The sequence below is a fragment of the Anser cygnoides genome, chromosome 1 (assembly GCF_040182565.1).
Source record: "Anser cygnoides isolate HZ-2024a breed goose chromosome 1, Taihu_goose_T2T_genome, whole genome shotgun sequence".
Taxonomy (NCBI): domain Eukaryota; kingdom Metazoa; phylum Chordata; class Aves; order Anseriformes; family Anatidae; genus Anser; species Anser cygnoides.
Window position 1 is genome coordinate 96,048,422 of NC_089873.1, and position 19,591 is coordinate 96,068,012.

Here is a 19,591-nt window from a genome sequence, read left to right on the forward strand (position 1 = left end):
TCACTTGGGTATCAGATACTGCTGTCTGTGTTTGCTCTCATTATCGCCCACCATCAGCAGGTCTCTTTAAAGACCAGCTCTGACCAGACACCATGGAGAAGAGAGACGCCATTTGTCCTCAGCCGTTTGATCAGCCATTTTCCATTGCACAAATGCCGTTGAGGGCCGATTCCCCAAACCCAGGATGGAAATCCCTGGGGCACACCTGGCTGGCTCCCTCTGATCACACGTAATGTACCGCAGAGCGTTCAGCAAACACTGCCCCCAGATGCACTGACTCCGGTGTGACACTCCTCCTCCTAACCCCACGAGGCTTTGAGGAGTCCGGCGGCGTGCCTAGGCCTGGGGAGGCGGTGCTCAGCTTTGCAGGGTGCAAACACCTCGAGGTACCCTGCCCAGGCAGACCAAGGCCCAAAAAAATCAGGCCTGTGCAGGTTGCTTCAGGGGCTGGCTGTGGGCGGTGGCCGTGGGGTGCCTGGAGATGGGCGCCACGTTGGGGCTGTTCCCCTGGGGACAGCGGGGTGGCTGGCATGCGTTTGTCTAGCCTCCCAAAACAACAAAACAGTCTGGAGTTAAGGCTGGCAGAGCAAGCCTGTAGCTTAAAGGCAGGAAAATACCCGGAGCGCCGTATCGTGACCAGGAGGAAGTTCAGTATTAAATAAATCCCAGTAGGGTACGGCAGCGTGCAGCCGAGGTTCACGTGTGACTCGGTCCTGTCGTGACACTGTGGGACCGGGGCACGTCGGTGAACTTCCATCACGAATGCGGGTCCCAGGGCCCCACCAGAGCCCCTTTTCCCTTCCCGGGGTCCCCCCGCAGGCTGCCGCCCAGCGCTGGGGGGCCGGGGCAGCACCGGGACCCCCACAGGGTGCCGCAGCCCCCCCCCATCGGGCCGCCGGCGGCGTGCGTGCACCTCCCTGAAGGTCACCTTGCGAGGGCGGCTGCGCCCTCAAAAAAAAAAAAAAATTTAAAAAATAAATTAAGAAAAAAAAACCAACAACAACATCCCGGCAGGTGCCGCGCGGCGCCGCTTTCGCGTTCAGCGCTCGGCAGGCGCCGTACACGTGAGCCCGGCGGGGCGCGGCGGGGCCGGGCGGGACGGGGACGGGGACGGGGAGGAAGAAGAGGAGGAGGAGGAGGAGGAGGAGGAGGAGGAGGAGGGGGGGGGGGGGGGGGGAGGAAGGCGCACGGCTGCCCCCGCCGCCGCCCCGCGCGCGCACGCCCGCGGCCGCACACCTGCGCGCGCACACGTGCCCGCGCGGCGCCCGCCCCGTCCCCTGCCCGCCCCCCGCCGCCTCCCAGTGGCTGCGGCGCCCAGCGGGCGGGGCCCGCGCCCTATATGAAGGGGTGCGGCGGGCGGCGAGCGCGGCTGCTCCGTGCCCGGTGGGCTCCGCTGCTTCCCCCCTCAGCTCCGCGCCTCCGCCACACACCGGAGCCCCCCTCCCCCCCCTCTGGAGCGCCCCCTTCCTCCCCCCCCCCTAAAAGCCCCCTCCCCGAAGCCCGTCCCGGTGCCGCGGAGCCCGTCCGAGCCCTCAGCGCCCCCCCGCCGCCCCCCGCTCGCTCGCCATGGCCCGCGGGAAGGCCAAGGACGGCGACGGCAACTGGAAGAAGTTCATCTGGAACTCGGAGAAGAAGGAGCTGCTGGGCCGCACCGGGGGCAGCTGGTGTGAGTGCGGGGACGGGCGGCGGGGGGGCTCCGCAGCGCGCACCGCCGCGCCTCACCCCCCTGCGGCCGGGCACCGGCACCGGAGGGGGGGCGGGGGGAAAGGGGGGGGTCCCCGGGGCCCCCCGAGCCCCCTCCCCGGGCCGCGGCTGCCGGGCAGGTGGGGCCGGGCCCGGGATGGAGCCCGCGGCGGGGCCGACCTTGGGAGGGCGCCTCGTCCTTGGCGCTGCCTCCCCGGCTCCCTCCGCACCGCGGGTGCCGCTCCCCCGCCGCCCCTTCCCCCCGCTCCGCGGCGATCCGAGGTGGCTGTGCCTCGCCGAGAGAGCTCCCGGGTCCTGCGGTGCCTCCCCGGCAGGGAGGCGGCCGTGCGGGCGGCGATGCTCGCGCACCCCGCTGTCGGTTGGGGCGCCCTGCAGGCAGCCCTCGGCGCCCGGGGGGCGCTCGGCGTTGTCTGCGCGCACCCGGACGGCCTTCCAGCTGCTGCCAGCCGCGGCCGGGCTGCCACCCCGCGATGCTGAGCCCGGCTCCTGGTGTAACGGATCCGCTGGAGGCGACAGCCTTGGCCCTGGTGGACCGCAGCGGGCTCCTGCCGTACCCGTACGTGAGCTGAATCGGGTTGCGGGCGCGCACCGGTAGGTGTCTGCTGCTCCCGAGGCACCGGGCGGCTGCGCAGCGCTTCCGACGCGGAGCCAGACCGAGTCCTCCTTCCCGTGCCCATCCGTCTAGGACCGATGTCAACCTGCAGGCTGGCGATCCGATTTCTCCGTTATAAGCCTACCTGTTGCGGGAAGCTCTGTTGCGCAACCCCGTTGTGCTCGGTTGCGTGTGTTTTTTCTGAAACCGTGACCTTTAAGGTGTCTTTGGTGTTAAGAGCATCCTGGCTGGGAAACTGATTAAATAAGCTACCTCCCAGTGTTGGCCTTTTGATGTTACAAAAACTCAAAAGGCGTTACGCTGCAGACAACAGCATTGGTGTTTGGTTTGTTACAACAGCACCTCCTATGACCGTGCTCTGGAAAAAATTTCCAAATGTTTCTGACGTCACGACCAGTTGCTTTACGCTGCTTGGATACCAAAGAGTGCTTTTAACTCCTGGAGCACCACGATATCGCACCGAGCTCTGCTCACCAGCCATGGCTGCCTCCCCGGTCTCCAGTGGACGAGAGGATGGAGTGTCTTTCTGAGCGTGTTCCTCAGCCTCTGTGTCTCTGGCTGTCCCTCCTGATCCTCTTTCCTTTGTAACTGGAAAATGAAACCCACCAGAAATGGCTGCTTTAATGAGGAGGCTTCTCCACTGATGGAGCTTTTTTATGATGGGGCTCAGGAGAGGAGGAATACCTTCACCTACTGCTTCCTCCCTGGCCCTTGTATCTGTTCACCTTGAGTCCTCCATATAAACCTCCTCCTCCAGGTCTGCAATTAGGCTAGGACGCTGGGATCGAGCAGGCTCTTTCAAGTGTTCCTCGCTGCAGTGCTTGTTCCTGCAGCCTGATTAGCCTGTAGTTGCTTGGCATGGGCTGGCTTATCCTTCCCGTAGGCGGCCTGGTGATGCCTAGTACGGCGTGTTACTGTGCAGTTAATCAGTTGAGATAATCCCTGTAAACTGGTAACCGATACCCAGAGTCTGAGCTGTGCTGCATCTCAGGCTCTTCCCCCCCCCACCGGGATTATTCTAGGCATCTCCTTTCAGACCCAAACTAAATTTAGTCTTTTGTTACATAATTCAGTTTTTAATTGGTATGAGCGGTGCTGGCGTGCCTTTGTAGATGCACAAGGTTGGTAAATGCGGAGTGCTGTGTCACATTGAAGTGCTTTCCTACATTTGAGATTGAGTATTGGTGCTGATTTGGGCCTAAATTCTGCTCCTGTTGTCTCTGGTGGAGGTCAGAGTCTGAATTATTAGGGAGGTCACACATTACCAATGCTTGTAAACCTGAATCTAGCAGCTCGTGCAGGCTCTGTGGAAATAGCTCTGAAGCCCAGAGTGGTGTGGAACGTATAGCACTGCGTATAGCATGCCGACTTGTGTTGGGCTTGTGCTTCACTGAAAGCCTGTCACCTTGTGGTAGCCTTGGTCAGCCAACGGATCCATTAAAATATGGAAGAACATACTAATTCTCACGCTTCATGATCCCAAATAATTGGGACTTGATTAATCTTTTCATTTGTTTTCTCTTGCAGTTAAGATCCTCCTCTTCTATGTCATCTTCTACGGTTGCCTGGCGGGTATATTCATTGGGACCATCCAAGTGATGTTGCTCACCGTCAGTGAATTTGAACCCAAATACCAGGATCGAGTGGCGCCTCCAGGTAACTAACTGGGAGGCCCGTGTTGGCCCGGGTGCAAGCTGTTCTGGGGAGGCGGTTTGGTTACTCACCTCCAGGAGGAGGATGAAATAAGCGTCTCGTTGCTGCAACACATATTTGTAGGGGGTGGGTATGTTCTAAGCCTTCTGTGTTAACAGCACTGGGAATTGAAGGCAACCAGCTAGAATTAAAGGTTGCATCACATGAAGTGTTCCTCCTGTCTGAGAGGAACTTGAACCCGAATCGATGCTCTCCCCTTTCCTTACTCCGAAGTGATGGAGTGAGGCTCAGGCTTCACTTGGGAATGAGCTGTGTGACAAAACTGGGTTCAGTTTTTCTTCATAGCCACTGTGTTCCTATGGGAAAATGAGGGGACAAAGGTAAAATGCTGGCTTCATCTGTGAAACTGGGGTGCACAAGGAGGAAGGGGGCACTACCAATTGTGGATGTGCTTGCTGAATTGTGATGGTTAATGCTGGGCTCTGCTGTGTGAGCTGGAGGAGGTAACAGCATCTACAAATGGGTATTTGCCCTGATGTTGAGTGGGGAGGGTTAGAGGTGGCTCTCGCAGCTCCTGATGCACGACCTTTCTCTGTTAGACAAAACAGAAGCCCCTGCTTGAGGTGAAAGCCCACCTTGGGTTGCTGCAGACAGTGACCAGCCACTGCCGCAGGTCAGGCTCTGCTGCGCTGCCTGATTGCTGCCGCAGCCAGCGGCCGCTCGGAGTGTGGCAGGGAGCTGCGCAACTGCTGCTTTCCCACATTACAAATGACCTTGAGGCTGCTTGGCACTGGCTATGGTAATGATCTGTCTCCAGTTGCTCTGTAAAACAGTTCAGAAGCTTTTAATAACGGTGGTATTTAAGTGACAATTGTGAGGCTGACGGCTTGTAGCTACAGAAGCTGGCTCTAGTGTCACGCAGTGTGTTACAGCCCCACTGTCTGCAGTGCTGCTATGCTGCAACTGTTCCCTGCTCTAACAACACGGGGAGCGTTGCCTTCGCCAGATGGTGCTAATATCTCCGCAAAGAATCATCTTTTTCAGATAACTGCTTTTCCACCAGCATTTTTTAAACAAAACAGACTGAAATTGCTGTCTTAGTATATGGCATTTAAGGTACCAGCCCGGCTGGGGTAAGTGCTGTCTGGAGCGCTGTATCCACCTCTGCATCAGGCTTGCAGGATACTTGCAGGAAAAGACTAAACTGGCACTGGTGCTGACCAGAGCTGTTAGCTGCATTTGAAAGACTAACGTGGATAATGGTGGAAGAGTTATTTTTATTAAATGTTTTTCCTCGGCTGAAGCCCAGTGGTCTTACCAGACATGAAATAATTAGCAAAGAAACTGGATCTTGGGTCACATCCAGACAGACATGCTGTTTAGCCTGATGTCACATAATTACTCATTCTAGGTAACTTAGAATTGCAAACACGTATTACCCAAAGCTAATTTCAAAGCAACTTCGTAGTAAAATCTCTGTGCAAGATTTCAGCCTGCAGAGGGCTTTATTCATCTCTTAATTAAATACTGCACCACTTTTCTGAGCTTTGTCCTTTCTTAACAAAAAAAAAAAATTCAAGATGCTGTTGTAGTGGGTGCTATAGAAAGCAAAACGGAGGAAGGCTGAAAAGGCTTTGGGGGATCTTCTGAGTCTGAAATGGGCTTTCAGGACTTAAATCAACCAGAATAAAAATCTAACTCCTGAATGAATGACAGTAGGCAGCCTGCTCGAAAAGGGTTTCAAACCCACTGGAATGGCACATGATAATGGCACATGAATACCATTTAAAGGGGACGTTTACCTGCTAACAGCACAGAGCCCTTTGCAGGGCATCATCTGACTTACTACAGATGTGGATGAGCCAGGGTGAGGTGTGGTGGAGCTTGGCTGTCACTGTCAAGTTTGTTTCTCACCCTGCAGCACGGCACCAGTTAGACCACAGTGTGCCAGAATAAACTTTTAACTCGGGCTTTCATAGAGATTGAGGCTGTGGTGAGTTGCTGCACTGATGCCTGCGGGAGGTCAGCAATCCCCGTGTTCCCATACTGCGTGGGGTCTCCTGCACTGCAGGCAGAACTGCATTTCTGATGATTAGCACACTTGCTCATGTACATAGTGAGCATCGAACTTTCCATGAACTGGGAGCCCTGCAGACTGTGAACTACTTAAAATAAAATGTTGTGCAATTCTAGTTCCTGGTTCTTGTGGGGAGAGTTGCAAGCAAAGTGTATTGGCAGCTTGAAAACTAAAAGGCAAGTCCCTTTAGTTTCCACCTTTCCTAACCATTTTGGGCTCACATGAACCTCTCCTTCAAGGTTTGCAGGAAAAATGCTGTAGAGGCTGCTGCAATATCATTCCTGTTCTGCCATACACAAATTTACTAACAGTGGCAGAAGCTACAGGATGTTTCATTGAGTTATTGATAGGGGCGCAACACTGAAAGCCATAAAGTGCTATTTTTAATTATCATTAACATGCTAATTGGTTCCTGCACCACTTGGCTGTACGTTTCCAGGATAACTTCCCTCCTGGGGGAAGGGGCAGCACAGTTTGCCTTGTCCAGCCTTTGCCATGGGGACAGCCCCGGCTCGTGGTAGATTTCCACCTGTGCTGTGCCTCGGGCTCTGCTTTAACCACAGCACTTACCCTGCTAAGAGCGATGGGTGGGGGAATTGCCTTTTAAACACAGAGTGCCAAGTGTTTTCCTGAATCCATTTTATTTTCCACCCCAGTCTAAATTGGGCTGTGTATCCTGCCATCTTGTGGTGTTTGTCCTGCGAAACATGGTCCACCTGCCCTACAGCTGGTGTAGGGGTGGGAGCTCACAGCTGCCTGAGGCTTTTCAGGAGCTCAGGTCAGGAGATCTCATGTCCCTGCTGGTTTAAACACCACCTTGCCACGATGTGCTTGGGCAGTGCATAACGGGGAAGGCTGCTCTGGTGTGTATTCCCCAGCTGGCTCATTTAGCTCCGATAGTAGCTGGGAGGTGGAAATGAGAGCGACGGGAAAGCCCCAAGGAGCAAGTGCCACCTCCTGTCGAGTCACGCTTTTCTGCTGCCTCTTGTTGCAGCGCCAAAGTATGAAAAATACCTGAATCTCAAGCTCCAGAGACACTACCTGCCTCCCAGCTGAGCAGACAGTGCATTTGTAGAAAACTTGCACCTGCTTTTTGTGCTTCTGGGATGAGGCAGACGGTGATTAGAAGCTTGGAAGGACATCAATTAGCATGGAGGCTCTTAAAGTCCATCCTGACTAAGTGAGGGCGGTGGGGGTGCGTTAGGTAGGAATGGTGTAGTGGTTACTAAATTGGTCATCTGTGTCACCCAAGTAGCGTTCAGACACGCTGTGAACCAAGGGAACGTGGTGCTGGGAAATGAGCATAGCATGATGAAGCAACTGTCATCACCACAGACTTGCACAACCGTTCCTAATAACGAGCTTGACCTACCACTTCTGGTTTCTTCCCCTTCACCCTCCAGACACATTTTTCTGAAATCTTGCTCTTGCAGCTTAGAGCGATAAAGCTTGTGTAAGGACTGAGTTTTAAATGGAATAAATGTGATTTTAGTCTGCAGCACTATTATGGAAGTAGAGTGGTAGCTGGAAAAAAAATCAATGGCCTCACACTTGCTTCATTTTAGATGTCCTGATACAGTCACGGAGTTAGCCAACAAAAAGTGGTGTCTTGTTATTAAGTCAAGGCATCGTTCGTCACTTAGTGGACGGTGTCAGTCAAGTGAAAACGGTAATCTTATTTCCTAGCAATGCGCTCTAAAAGGCAATTGCGGAAATAGTATTTCAAAATCAAAAGTAGCTCTGTCACTATTTTCCTAGCAATAAGTGACTTGATTCTACCATGTTGTGAGCAGCAGCATCACTACACGTGACTCTGGTGCTTCTCTGGTAATGACATGAGACGGGCTGCGGCAAACAGAACTTAACTCCAAAATGAGGGAGCGTTGTTTGGGCTCCTGGCTATGAGAACACTTCACACTTCACTTCTTTCCCCCTAGAGCTTGCTCATGAATGGCTTCCTCGTGTGCACAAGTCCCTAAGAGGCTTAATCATCCCTGTACTTCATTAGTGCTGCATATTTCCTTACATGCCTATTGGCCCCTGGTGGGTAGCACTGGCATGGCTCAACTTGGTAAACTTTTTTTGCGTACTTGCTTCAATTCTCCCAGTGGGGGTGAGAGGAGGTTTCAGAAAGGCTGCAGAAGTGTTGCAGAGAGGAAGGGTTCACTGGCAGCGCTGCTGATAGCAGCACTGAAGCTTTTATTTTGGATATGAACATACAGGTGGCACAGAAGGGACAGCAAGGAAGGAAATAAATGATAGGTCTGTGCGTAGGGCTCCGAGTGCAGCCAGTCACGGGCATTTGGGTATGGAAGTTGTGGTGAAAACCAGTGATGGATTTTTCGTCAGGATAAAACACCTTTTGTCTTCACATAGATTGTTGGCCTGTTTGTCTCATGAGTGGGAAGGTTGATCTCCACTTCTTTCTCACCCTGAAGGAAGAAGGCACCTGCTGTACCGAAGCGCAGCCTGCTCTGGTTCAGCCAAGTGCCCTTAAATGCCCCGGGTGAGGCCGAGGGCGGCGGGGCTGTGGCCGTGGCTCGGTCCAGCCCCCGGCCAGGAAGCGTCTCCTCGCGCACTGGCCGCTGGCGTGGCTGCACAGAGGCACTGCGTGGGCGTCGGTGCTGCCCTGCACGTCACCCAGATGTGGACCTGTCCCAAAGGACAGATCCTTTGGGCTGGGCGGAAGAGTGGCTTTGAGCTGGCTGTGTCAGTGGCCAGGCTGTCCTCGCCAGCAGTGGGGACAAGCTGCTGGCGGCCTCCGCAGGTGCTGCACGGCTTGTGCTGCCCTTCCCTTCACCTCTGCTACGCCTGTGTGGGTGCCTTTACGTACGCACTGCCTTGGATAAGATAAAAAGCAGGGGTGGGGACTTGCTACTAGTGGTCCTCAGCAAAGCCGGTAGTTCAGCTGCCTGGCCAAAGCTTATTAAAGCCTGACCGAGCTTTCTTGAATGTTATATTTACACACTCAGACGATAACTGTAACTTGAACTCTGGAAGAGGCAGACCCAGATAGCCACTTGAAGTGACTCTGAGCCTGCTGCTTCCTAGCGGGCTGGTAATGCAAGGAGAGGTAGGCAGGATAGACTGAACCCAGTTTATACGTTTATAACCATTTGTGAAGCAAGAAAGCAAATAATTAATTGAAAGGGGTTGAAAACTCAACTGAGTTTGTAGGGTGAGACCCAATTCTGCTGGTGGAGCACTGAGCTGCTTCTAAACTTGTAACACTCAACCTGCTCTGTTTGTACCAACGGGAGATTGGAGAGGGCAACGCTGCTTCCTGGAATAAAACTCGAAACCGCAAGCTGCTCGCTGGACGTCTCGCTATCTTTGGCTACTAGGAGCTGCATTTAGGGGGACAAAGCTAATCTTTGTCCTGGGTTACAAATTCCACCTCAGTGGGTAGGGGAGTGGTGAGCTGGCCCGAGGACGGACTAAGCAGAAGCGCTCAAGTGGCTTTGGAAAAAGTGCAGGAGTCACAAGCTCTTGTGGGCTGGGGCCAGCCAGCTAAGCTGCCCGAGTTTTGTGCTGGAGGAACTTGTTGGCAGCAGACCTGCTGTCAAAGCAAATGCTGCTCCCCTGCTCCTTTTTTTGTTCTTGCTAAAGTGGAGATGACAAACTGAACACAAGTCGAGACCTCAATAATTACAGTGGCAGCCACAAAGGCAGCGTGAACTCCAGTTCCCATTACTTTAAACTTAAGTGTTAGCCATGCATCAATGCATTCAATTAAAATGTGACCTAAACTTCATGCAAGAGCAGCTATTTCCAAGTCCCATAATGACAAGCAAAGGGCTTGGCATTTTTCATCATCCGCAGCCATTACTTGTATCTAGTCCCTTCTGCCCATGCATTCTTTTTCTACTCATCCTCCTAAAGTCAAAATTGGAGCTAGTTACTCAGCCCAGAATGTAGGACAGTCTTTTGAACGTCTCTCCTGTGTGGAGGTGTTTCTTGCTCAGTGCTGTGTTTCTGATTATAGAACTCAGGATGCTATTTCTACAGTCAGAAATGATGTTTAGGGAGTGAAAAGACGAGTCAAAATGATCAGGCTGATGAATTTACTGAGAAAATGTCTCCTGCCCTGCATCCAGCGAGGGGACAGCACAAGGGAAACGTGGAGAGGCCGTACCTAACTTAGGGGGCCCCTCTTGTCTGCTATTGTAGGGGTTCATGAATGGGCTTTCTGATGCACCCTAAACGTGTAGCGTTGCACCCTGTTAGGGACACACGTGTCGGAGTAGCCTTCCAGGGGAGCTGGTTGTGTGATGTTCTCACAGACAGTTTCCCTTCTGCCCTCAGGGAGGAGGCAGAAGTGGGCAGGGGGCCTGCAGCTGGCTGTTTTTCTGGAGAAAAACCTTGACTTGTAGCCTCCCTTCTGCCTCTGTGATTTTTATCTGCTTAGTGATGCAAACATTGTGACGAATATTCCAGACTGTTGTTGGAAAGAGGAGATAAGAGCCCTTCAGAACCTCCCCTCTAGTGAGCTTGTTTTGTGCAAGTCCTGAGGTCTGAAAAATACAGATTAGTAAGAATGCTTTATGTTCTCAGTGTGTGTAGCATTGCCCAGAGGCTCTGCGGCTCCTAACGTTTTCTTTCTGATTTTGCTTTCCTTAGGACTGACCCAAGTCCCCCAGGTACAAAAGACAGAAATTTCCTTTACTGCCTCCGATTCTAAAAGTTACGAGCCGTACGTGAAGAATCTTGAGAAGTTCTTAAAGGACTACAGCGCTGATCAACAAACTGAAAACATAGTATTTCAGGACTGCGGGGGTGAGTCTGGATTGTTTCCTACAGTCCTCTGACCAGTGCCTACGTGTCAGGCCCATCAAAAAACGAGGGTTAGTAGTAGTTGCGTTGTTACCAGAGCCACACTGGTAAACTTTAACTGGTAGACTTTGGTTTCAGTCGTATCCCTGCTCATTAAACAGTTTAGACAGACCACATTTGGACAGGGATGTACCTAAGAAGCTTACTGCAAAGGGTATGTGGCCAGGGACTTCCAGATTTCACTTGGCTGAAGTTGCAGCTGACTCTCAAAAGCACCTGGCACTGACCTTATATCCTCCCTGAGAGCCACAGGGGGATTTTGCAGATGACTTTGCTGAAGCCGGTGTCAGTCCTCCTGATGCAATGCTGCAAAATATCAGGAGGATGTTAATCTTTAATATGTTATATGTAATAATGGGAAATTAGACTAGCGCCTCATGTAAGACGTGCATGTGAAATCTGAGGGGAACCCGCTTGTAAAAGCTGACAAAAAAATCTCCGCGCCAGTGAATTGCAAATGTGTTTGCTCTCTTGTAGCCTGTAGGCAGCCTCAGTTAGAAAACAAAGCCCCCACAAAGTTGCTGGTCTGCGATCAGCCTGTGTGTGGGGGAGTGGCTGGGTGCAGGTCTGCGCTGTCAGCCTCTAGAAGGTGGCGTCACCTGCCTGGGCAAGTGGGAAATCCCGACTACACGGTGAAGCACAAATATAGCTGTTCCTGATGAGCAGAAGGTTGTGTTGCATACGTTTGTTTTTCCATTCCTCCACCATGGCAGAGATGCCTACGGATTACAAAGACAGAGGACCATACAGCGATGCCCAAGGCCAGAAGAAGGTCTGCAAATTCAAACGTGAATGGCTGGAAAACTGTTCTGGAATACAGGATCCCACCTTTGGGTATAAGGATGGCAAACCATGCATCCTTGTCAAGCTCAACAGAATTATCGGCTTCAAACCTAAGGCAAGTATCTCTTCCCGTAGTAACAGGAGCTACTGATAAGGACAGGGAGTTGGCTGCAGGTTTGCCGTGGCTCTGGAGCAGTTATTGAATTTGTGCCTGCTTTTCTGTCTCTGGAGGGAGATAAGTATTAAACCCGTTCTGCAGCGGAGAGACTGTGAGACCGTTTGAATGACTGGCTTTAAAACTACGTTTCTTTAAAAAGCAAACTGCACACTGCAAGCTCATGGCGAGTAGCAGTGAGCTCTGACAGCACAAGCTCCTGGTTAACCATCTGGTGACTTGCGGAGCCTGCTAACTGAACTGCTCTGACAGGGTGTTCTCTTCAACTGGTAAAACCCATTTTAACTGTGTGCTTCTGCATGACAGTCCCAGACCTACCGTGTCTGTAGTAAGATCAGTAAATTGTGTCATGCCTCCATCTTCTCTGTTCTTTCCTCAGGCAGTGCAGAATTGCCTGGCCTGCTAAAACCACTTAATTAAATGGAGTAGTGCTATATTAGGCATTAGACTGATGCATAAAGCATAAACTACATCTGAGAGTTTGGCAAAGCTCTTACTGCAAGAACGGTGAGGAGATCTTTAGGTTATTTAATGCAGCTTCAGAAATGCTGTTTTATGTCTGCTGTCACCCTCTGGTCAATGCTGGGCTGAACATCGGGTTTGCACAACGCTGAAGGAAGTTAATCTGCACAGGAACCGCTTTTACTTGTAGGTTTTTCCCCAGCACGTTTAAATGCTAAAACATTCTGTAAGAACTCAGCAGCAGAGTACATGTTATTGAATGAGGCACTGTGCAAAACACGCCTCTCCATCTTCTGGATGGAAAGCAGTGCAAATGGTACAGCAACCAGCTGTCATCACCACTCATTAGTGTCGTTGAGAGCAGGGGGAAAGGTACCGGCTGGCCAGCTAACGTGTTTTGAGGAATGTTGTTCTACAAAGAGGACTGCCCTGTGCTAAAATTCAGTTGAATTTTGAATCATCTGATCCTGGGTGGCAACAGCGGGTGCGTTTTAGCAGGAACATGCTGTGCTTGGTATGCGGCAGTTGTAGGATGGCATGAAAAGCACGTGTTTGATGATTGGGGAAGAGAAGGGTTTGGTGCCTTCCTCCATTTCTTGCCACAGAGCTCCAGGCTGCGTCAGAGAGCAGGGTCTGGTCAAGGTATGACTTCAAACGCTTCATTTAGAAATGACGCGCGTATCCAAGGCGGTCCTCGTCTCCCCCATTCCACGCTTCATCAGAGACCCTACAGCTCTTGTGTTGGGAGGGTGCTTGTGAGGCAGATCTGAGCTCCGCACAGATGTGAAGCCAAATTCCTCTTAGTAACTGAGTCCAACATCGGAGTTGACGCTCCCAGCTTTCCCTGAGATACTTTGAGCCTTTGTCCTTCCATGCAGGTGATGTCAAAGTTCAGGAACGTCAGGGCGTGCCTGCCTCTATTGTTCTTTGCTGCACGTTTCCAGTCCTAACTGCACTCACCTGGCACAGAGGCAGCAAACCTTCCAGCAGAGCGTCTCATTCTGCCACTGCGTGACATTTGCACAAACAAACCCTGCTGGCAGCTGGAGCTCTACCACGAGACACTTTCCTCAGTGAAATGAAAAATACCCTGAAGTGCTTGCTTTGGTAGCCAGAGCAGCTTTATGTGGGTTAACTTCCACTGGGTGTAGGTGTGTTACGCTGCTTCTCCGTCCCAAGAACGGACACCAGTTGCTGCTGCCTCTGAACTTGAGGTGGAAAGGATCCCCGTTAGCTGTTATGTTTGGTACCACTGAGATTTGCTGCTGCAAAGAGGCATTCAGTGTGTAACGTTGCCTTGGTTTGGGTTTCTTCTAGGCTCCGGTAAATGACAGCCTTCCTGCAGAGGTCATGGCAAAATACAGCCCATATCTCATCCCCGTCCACTGTGCTGCCAAGGTAAGTGAGATGCAACAAAGGCGAGTCAAGATACTGCAGGCAAGGACTCCCCGAGTCCTTGTGCAGCTGTAGCTTCCTCACTCTGCCTTCCTGCAGGCAGTTGGGGTGGTTTCCACTTGGGAGCTCTTCCCTTAGGACTTCGTCAAAATGCTATTGGTGAGGAAGGAACAACAGCAGTGTCCTCACAGGGAGGGGTAACAGCAGGGCCAAGGAGTAAAAGGGATCCTCAAAATAGCTTCCCAGTGATACACTGGAGTTCTTAGCAAGGATGGTTGACAAATGGCTCTGGTGGAGATGCTTTGCCTTGAATATTAAAGCTGCTGAGAAACAGCAGAGGCTTTTTGTTTGGTTAGTTTTTTAACCACAGACAGTGCACTGGTACGACAAGAAGCTGTGGTGTCTTCTGAACGTACAAAGAAGTGGCTGAGTTTTTAAATAAAAAGCTGTTTTCCTGGATGATACATGCTTGGAGGCACTTCTTTTTGCAGCTGCTGGTAGGACAGCTCATACCTGTCCTTTCCGCCATCCTCATGCTGTCAAGCTGAGGATCAGTGATGACCAAAGAGAGCATGCAGCACTGCTGAAAAGCAGATAGTGGGAAAACAGCTGCAAAATGCGGTGTTGAGGTAACAAGCATCTTTTCTTCTTTCCCCATCTCTCAGAGAGAAGAAGATGCAGACAAAATAGGCACAGTGGAGTACTACGGCATGGGAGGCTACTCTGGCTTTGCCCTGCAGTACTACCCGTACTACGGCAAGCTCCTGCAGCCGCGGTACCTGCAGCCACTGGTGGCAGTGCAGTTCACCAACCTGACCTACGACGTGGAAGTGCGCGTGGAATGCAGGGCCTACGGGCAGAACATCCAGTACAGCGACAAAGACCGCTTCCAGGGACGCTTTGATATTAAATTTGACATAAGAAGCAGCTGATTGTAAGCACAACTCTCTTTCCCCCCTCTCCTCCTCCTAGCCATTTAAAAAGGTTTAAAAAAAAAAGAACAAAAAAGAAAACCTACTAGTCTTGAACAAACTGTCATACGTATGGGACCTACACGTAATCTATATGCTTTACACTAGCTTTCTGCATTTACTAGGTTAGAATGTAAACAAAGTGTAGCAATAGCGACAAATATTTATTCTACTGTAAATGACAAAAGAAAACAAAATTGAGCCTTGGGACATGCCCATTTTTACTGTAAATTATGATTCCATAACTGACTTGTAGTAAGCAGTGTTTCTGGCCCCTAAGTATTGCTGCCTTGTGTATTTTATTTAGTGTACAGTACTATAGGTGCATACTCTGGTCATTTTTCAAGCCATGTATTGTATCTGTTTTCTACTTCTCGTGAGCAAAGACTTTTGCTGTCCAAGGTGTAAATACTCAATGGGACTAGAACTGGCATGATACTTCTAATTATTTTGTTCCTTTTAAAAGAAAGGCCCACCTGTGAGACTATATTTAACAGCACTCCATAAGGCTTCTGACTTTTCTGTGGTGTTAGGGTATTTTATTTGGAGGGGTGGCAGGGGAAACTAACTTAAGTGAAGTTAAAGAGAATAGATGATTGTGTACTGTGCTTGTAGCGAATGCTGTCTCTCTCTCTCTCTCTCTCTTTCTCTCCCCACCTTCTTCCTCATCCTCCAGTATGTTGTGTGAGAGACCTGGGTCAGACTATCACTCCCCTCAGTGATAGGCATAACTCTTTGCTTTGTATATTTTCTTTTTTTTTTTTCTTTTCCTGCTGGAGGCATCGCACACTGTGGTGCTAATGTCTTTATTGAATGTTTTAACCATTTTCATGGTGGACGAATTTTATATTTATGCAGTTGTACAATTTTATTTTTTCTGCAAGAAAGTGTAATGTATGAAATAAACCAAAGTCACATGTTTGAAAATAAATCTTTATTTTAAACTTTATAAAAGCAATGCAGTACCCCATAGAATGGTGTTAAATGTTGTCTAAAGTGCAAAACTCTATGTTCTAACATGTAATAATAGCCAGGAGTACAGTGCTCTTGTTGATCTTGTATTTCAGTCAGGTTGAAACATTGGACAAATAAATGAATGAACACACTGCTTGGTGTCCACGTCTTTTGCTTTGGGTGGGGGTAGAGGCTCTCAGTTGTCCAGAATTTTGAAGAAGTACTGCACCTAGTTAAAAAACAAAATACATTTTTATCATTTCCAGAGCATCTGAGCTTGAGGTGGTTGAAATGTGCATTGGGATTGCTGTCAATCACAGCTGCCTCCTTTGAGCAAAGATGTGACGCTTCTGCTCTAGAACAGAGCGGTTTGGGGTTAAGTATTTGTTTTCCCCTCTCCCTGAGCTGATGCCTTAGAGGCTGCAGAGGCACACGTGCCCATGATCGCATTGCTCATTAAAATGTCCTCGGTGAAGGCTTGGGGTGTTCGCCATCACCGCACGTGCTCCAGGCCTAGCGGCACCGGCCGTGTTCTAGCGGTAACGTCAGGTAAGAGCGGTTTGTTGAACCACCCGCCAGAGGTGAGTGCTGCGGGTCCAGGCATGGGAGCGGGGAGAGAGCTGAAGTCACAAAAGCAGACGGGAGGGAGCTGCAGGGCTGTGATTTGTCCTCGGCTGCCGCTGGGCCAGCTGCCCCACTCTGAGCACAGGCTGCGCCTGAGAGGGCTGCTCGAAGACGTGACGGGTTGGCAGCCAGCTTCCTGCTGGAGTCGAGATCACTTTATGCTGTATGAAGCAGATTACCAGGCAGAATTTCTCTGGGTAAAGTGGCAAAACATTAATATCCTAGAGCAAGCTGCTTGAAAAAGCCTTCATAATTAGAATGCAATATACTGGAAAAGCAATCTGCTGAACTTTTAGCCATCTGCTCGAAGGCCAAACATAGCTATTGTACACCACAGCATTTAGCACAAGTATTTCATCGTCTTTAACGAGCATGAACTAGCTGAAACCTCACCTTTGGCTGTTTAATTTGCTGCTGTATGCATATAGGCTAGGGCTCAACAAAGACACTGTGATTAAAGCACCAAAGTACTCCCTTAAAGGCACACTAAAGTCACACGCACTACAGGAACACTTGGCCGTGTGGGCACCCAGCAATCGGTTCTTTTATGACTGTGATCGGGTGGAGATGGGGGTTGCACAGGTCAAGGTTTCTTAGGCACAGCCTCGCCCCTACAATTCAAATCTTATGTGGTTGGCATGTGATAGTTTAAAAAAAAGCTTTAGTTTAAAAAAAAAAAAGTCAACTCACGGTTAGATAATTTACCGCAGTCTGATTTACTATATAAGAGCAAAGTCCAAGTATAAACCAATAATAAAGATAATGTCCTGTTCTGGGGGGGGTTGGCCAAACACCATAGAAAGCTTACGGCACCTGCGTTTCCTTCAGGGAGCAGGTGTCACAAGGCACAGGCAGCATGTACTCTGATTAATACATTATAAAACAACGCAAAAACCAAGCGTTTATCCACAAAGCACTCTAGCACCGACTCAGTGAAAGCAGGCTGGCCAGCTCGGCTCACTAATTAACCAGGCACTAACTGCAGTAGCTGCCCTGTCCTCGTGCTTGCCAGCCGCCCACTGACGAGACCAGGCTTCCTGACAGCTCTGCTACCACCAGGCTGACCCAAAATGCAACTCATTTGTCAGCCCTAGTAGCGGCTCAGCACTAAACGGCTGCAGGAATTAAACCAACCGACAAGCACACCAGAAAAACCACGCGTAGATGTCTGGACAGCCAGCTCACGCAATGGAGCCAGCAATGATTGTTACACGGTAGAATTTACCTTCTTCTAAGTCCTGCTGCCAGAGCTGCTGTATGCTACTATGCATGCAGTCAAAAGCTGGGGCTGGGGACAGTAAAGATGTGAAATATCTCATCAAGCTAAAAGTAACAGTGCTTTCAGGCTGTTTTTCTTTTCTTTTTCTTTTTTTTTTTTTTCCCCCTGGGGGGCGGGGTCTGTGCTGTATTGCCTGTCTAAAGCTACACTCTCCAGGCAGGCATCTTGTTCCTCACCGCCCAGCAGTACAGCGCATTGTAAGCTGCCAGTCTGAACACCTTGTTCTTTCTGCCAGATTGGCTCACCCTAGTTAAGTATAACTGCAACCATTAACACAAATTTTATCTCCTGGCTTGTTGATACAGGGCAGCTGGATTTCAGGGTTAGCACGCTACATAAAAAATACTTATAAAATAAGAAGCAGAACAACGCATTTAACGACAAGCCCCTTTAAGCCTGTGCCTGCACAAATGTACAAACAAAGAACAGGAACCAGTTTTTACAGCACTGAACGTGGGAACTCCTGGCCCTGCGCTGCCAGTTTGGCCTAAAGCAGCTGACCTGCAAAGGCCAAGGACGCGAGGCAGCGCGCGGGGACCGGTGCCAAGCGCCACCGAAAAGGCCAAGCGCTGCGGCAGCGACTCCTTGGCTGGTGACTCTGGGTTGCGCCTCAGCCCGAGGTGCTGATAGCGCTGCTGGCAGCACAGGCCCCGTTTCCGCGAGCTGTAGGCCCGTTTAGCGGCGCTCTACCACCTCCCACCACATCCTGCACTCCCCGGCCAGGCTGCTTGGCCTCCCAGCCTCTCAGGCCACCATCTGCCCTTGCAGTTGCTGCAGGACACTGACCCAGGGGCCGGCCGGCCCCATGCCGCTCCTGCTTGTGTGCCATTAGCAACAAAAGGCCTTGCAGGGGCTCTCTCAGGCCTCAGGTGCCCTTCGTTTTGTGCAGGCAATTCTCCCAGGCCAGGCTGAACAACTGAACAACCTCAGCTTGCCTGTGACCTACAGGAAATGTCTTTCTCCTCAATTAGCTTTCATTGGCTTGTTTAAGATCCACACAGCCTGTCCTGGCGAGGCTCAACCATCAGGACAGGCACAGTATGTATTGTATAAAGTGCAGAGCTAGGTGCCGGTATGTTCTCCTCGTATGTAATTATGATGTGGGTCAGCTGCCACCCAGCTCCAGTAAAACCTGTTAACAGCTGACGCCTCTGGTGCGCCGAGAGGCTCCGTCTCTCCAAGAACCTCGCCCTCAGGAGCACAGATGGGAAACGCCAGCCAGCAAGCGACAGCGGCCACCAGTTATCCCACTCAGTGCCAACACGTGCCGTGTTTTGCAGAAGACAAGAACCAAGACCAAGGACTTCAGCAATACCAAGAGATTTGGGGTGCCCCCATCTTAACAGGACCCAGCTGGAGACAGCTCTAAGAACCCAATTCTAAAAGCGCCAAGGCCTTCTCCAAGGGGAATCAGAGCATCCCAGCCGGGGTTAGGCATGCCAAAGCACCCTGTATTTCAGGAAACAGAGTCACTCTCTTCCCAGGGTCCAGGTATAGCATAAACCACCAAAAAAGCAGCTGTACCGGCATAAAGCCCCTCAACACACCCCGCATTGGACTGAGGGCAAGATGAGGCTCTGTGATCCAAGCACTCCTCTGGCTTCTCTACAGGACCCAAAAGTGGTAGACGACAAGCACACACCAGGACCTGTCCTGAAACCAACCCAATGCATTTCACAGAAACCACCCAATGACCTTCAAAGGATGCTTAACATTCAGGTGTGTCCGCTCCTTGGCAGGGATGAAACGGGATTAAATTTCAAATCAGTACTCTCCTTACAAATCCCTGGAGCCACCCACCTGCTTTATAGTATGCAGCTATGCCTGCTCTAGTTCCTGTTCGGGGACTAATAACAATAATGTTCAGGAAGTAGTAACAGGGATGAATAACTGTGACCTTCTGGCTCTGACCCTACAAACTGCTTCAGCGAGGAGGAGCTGAGAGCTGCTTCAGTTCCATGAAGTTTTGCTTCAGTCCCATGCACTCTGCAGAACTCACATCGATGAAGTCGGCCGCTCCCTCCAGAAGCTTCCAAACGTTACTGCAAACTTTCAGGAGTAAATATAG

At 50.9% G+C, this 19,591-nt stretch overlaps 2 protein-coding genes across 4 annotated transcripts in view; one reads left to right on the forward strand and one right to left on the reverse strand.

Annotated features, from left to right (window-relative positions):
* The first annotated feature begins 1,457 nt into the window (after positions 1-1,457).
* Positions 1,458-15,772, forward strand: ATP1B1 (ATPase Na+/K+ transporting subunit beta 1). Its single transcript, XM_066990399.1, has 6 exons — positions 1,458-1,666; positions 3,845-3,973; positions 10,668-10,823; positions 11,594-11,778; positions 13,618-13,698; positions 14,361-15,772. The coding sequence occupies exons 1-6, from the start codon at positions 1,567-1,569 to the stop codon at positions 14,625-14,627; spliced, it is 918 nt and encodes a 305-aa protein (XP_066846500.1). The 5' UTR covers positions 1,458-1,566; the 3' UTR covers positions 14,628-15,772.
* NME7 (NME/NM23 family member 7) overlaps positions 15,414-19,591 on the reverse strand; it is a 97,034-nt gene continuing 92,856 nt past the window's right edge. For all 3 annotated transcript variants that reach the window (XM_048058193.2, XM_066990396.1, XM_048058194.2), the window contains one exon: positions 15,414-15,849. In XM_048058193.2, coding sequence (XP_047914150.1) covers positions 15,817-15,849 — 33 coding nt within the window. In that variant the 3' untranslated portion in view covers positions 15,414-15,816. The remainder of the gene's footprint in view (positions 15,850-19,591) is intronic.

What these genes read in the sequence shown, in the direction of transcription:
- ATP1B1 (XM_066990399.1), top strand. Translation starts at nt 1,567, where the DNA reads ATGGCCCGCGGGAAGGCCAAGGACGGCGACGGCAACTGGAAGAAGTTC. An exon ending in CCGCACCGGGGGCAGCTGGT is followed by an intron (nt 1,667 to 3,844) that starts GTGAGTGCGGGG and finishes TTTCTCTTGCAG; the next exon opens with TTAAGATCCTCCTCTTCTAT. An exon ending in TTATCGGCTTCAAACCTAAG is followed by an intron (nt 11,779 to 13,617) that starts GCAAGTATCTCT and finishes GGTTTCTTCTAG; the next exon opens with GCTCCGGTAAATGACAGCCT.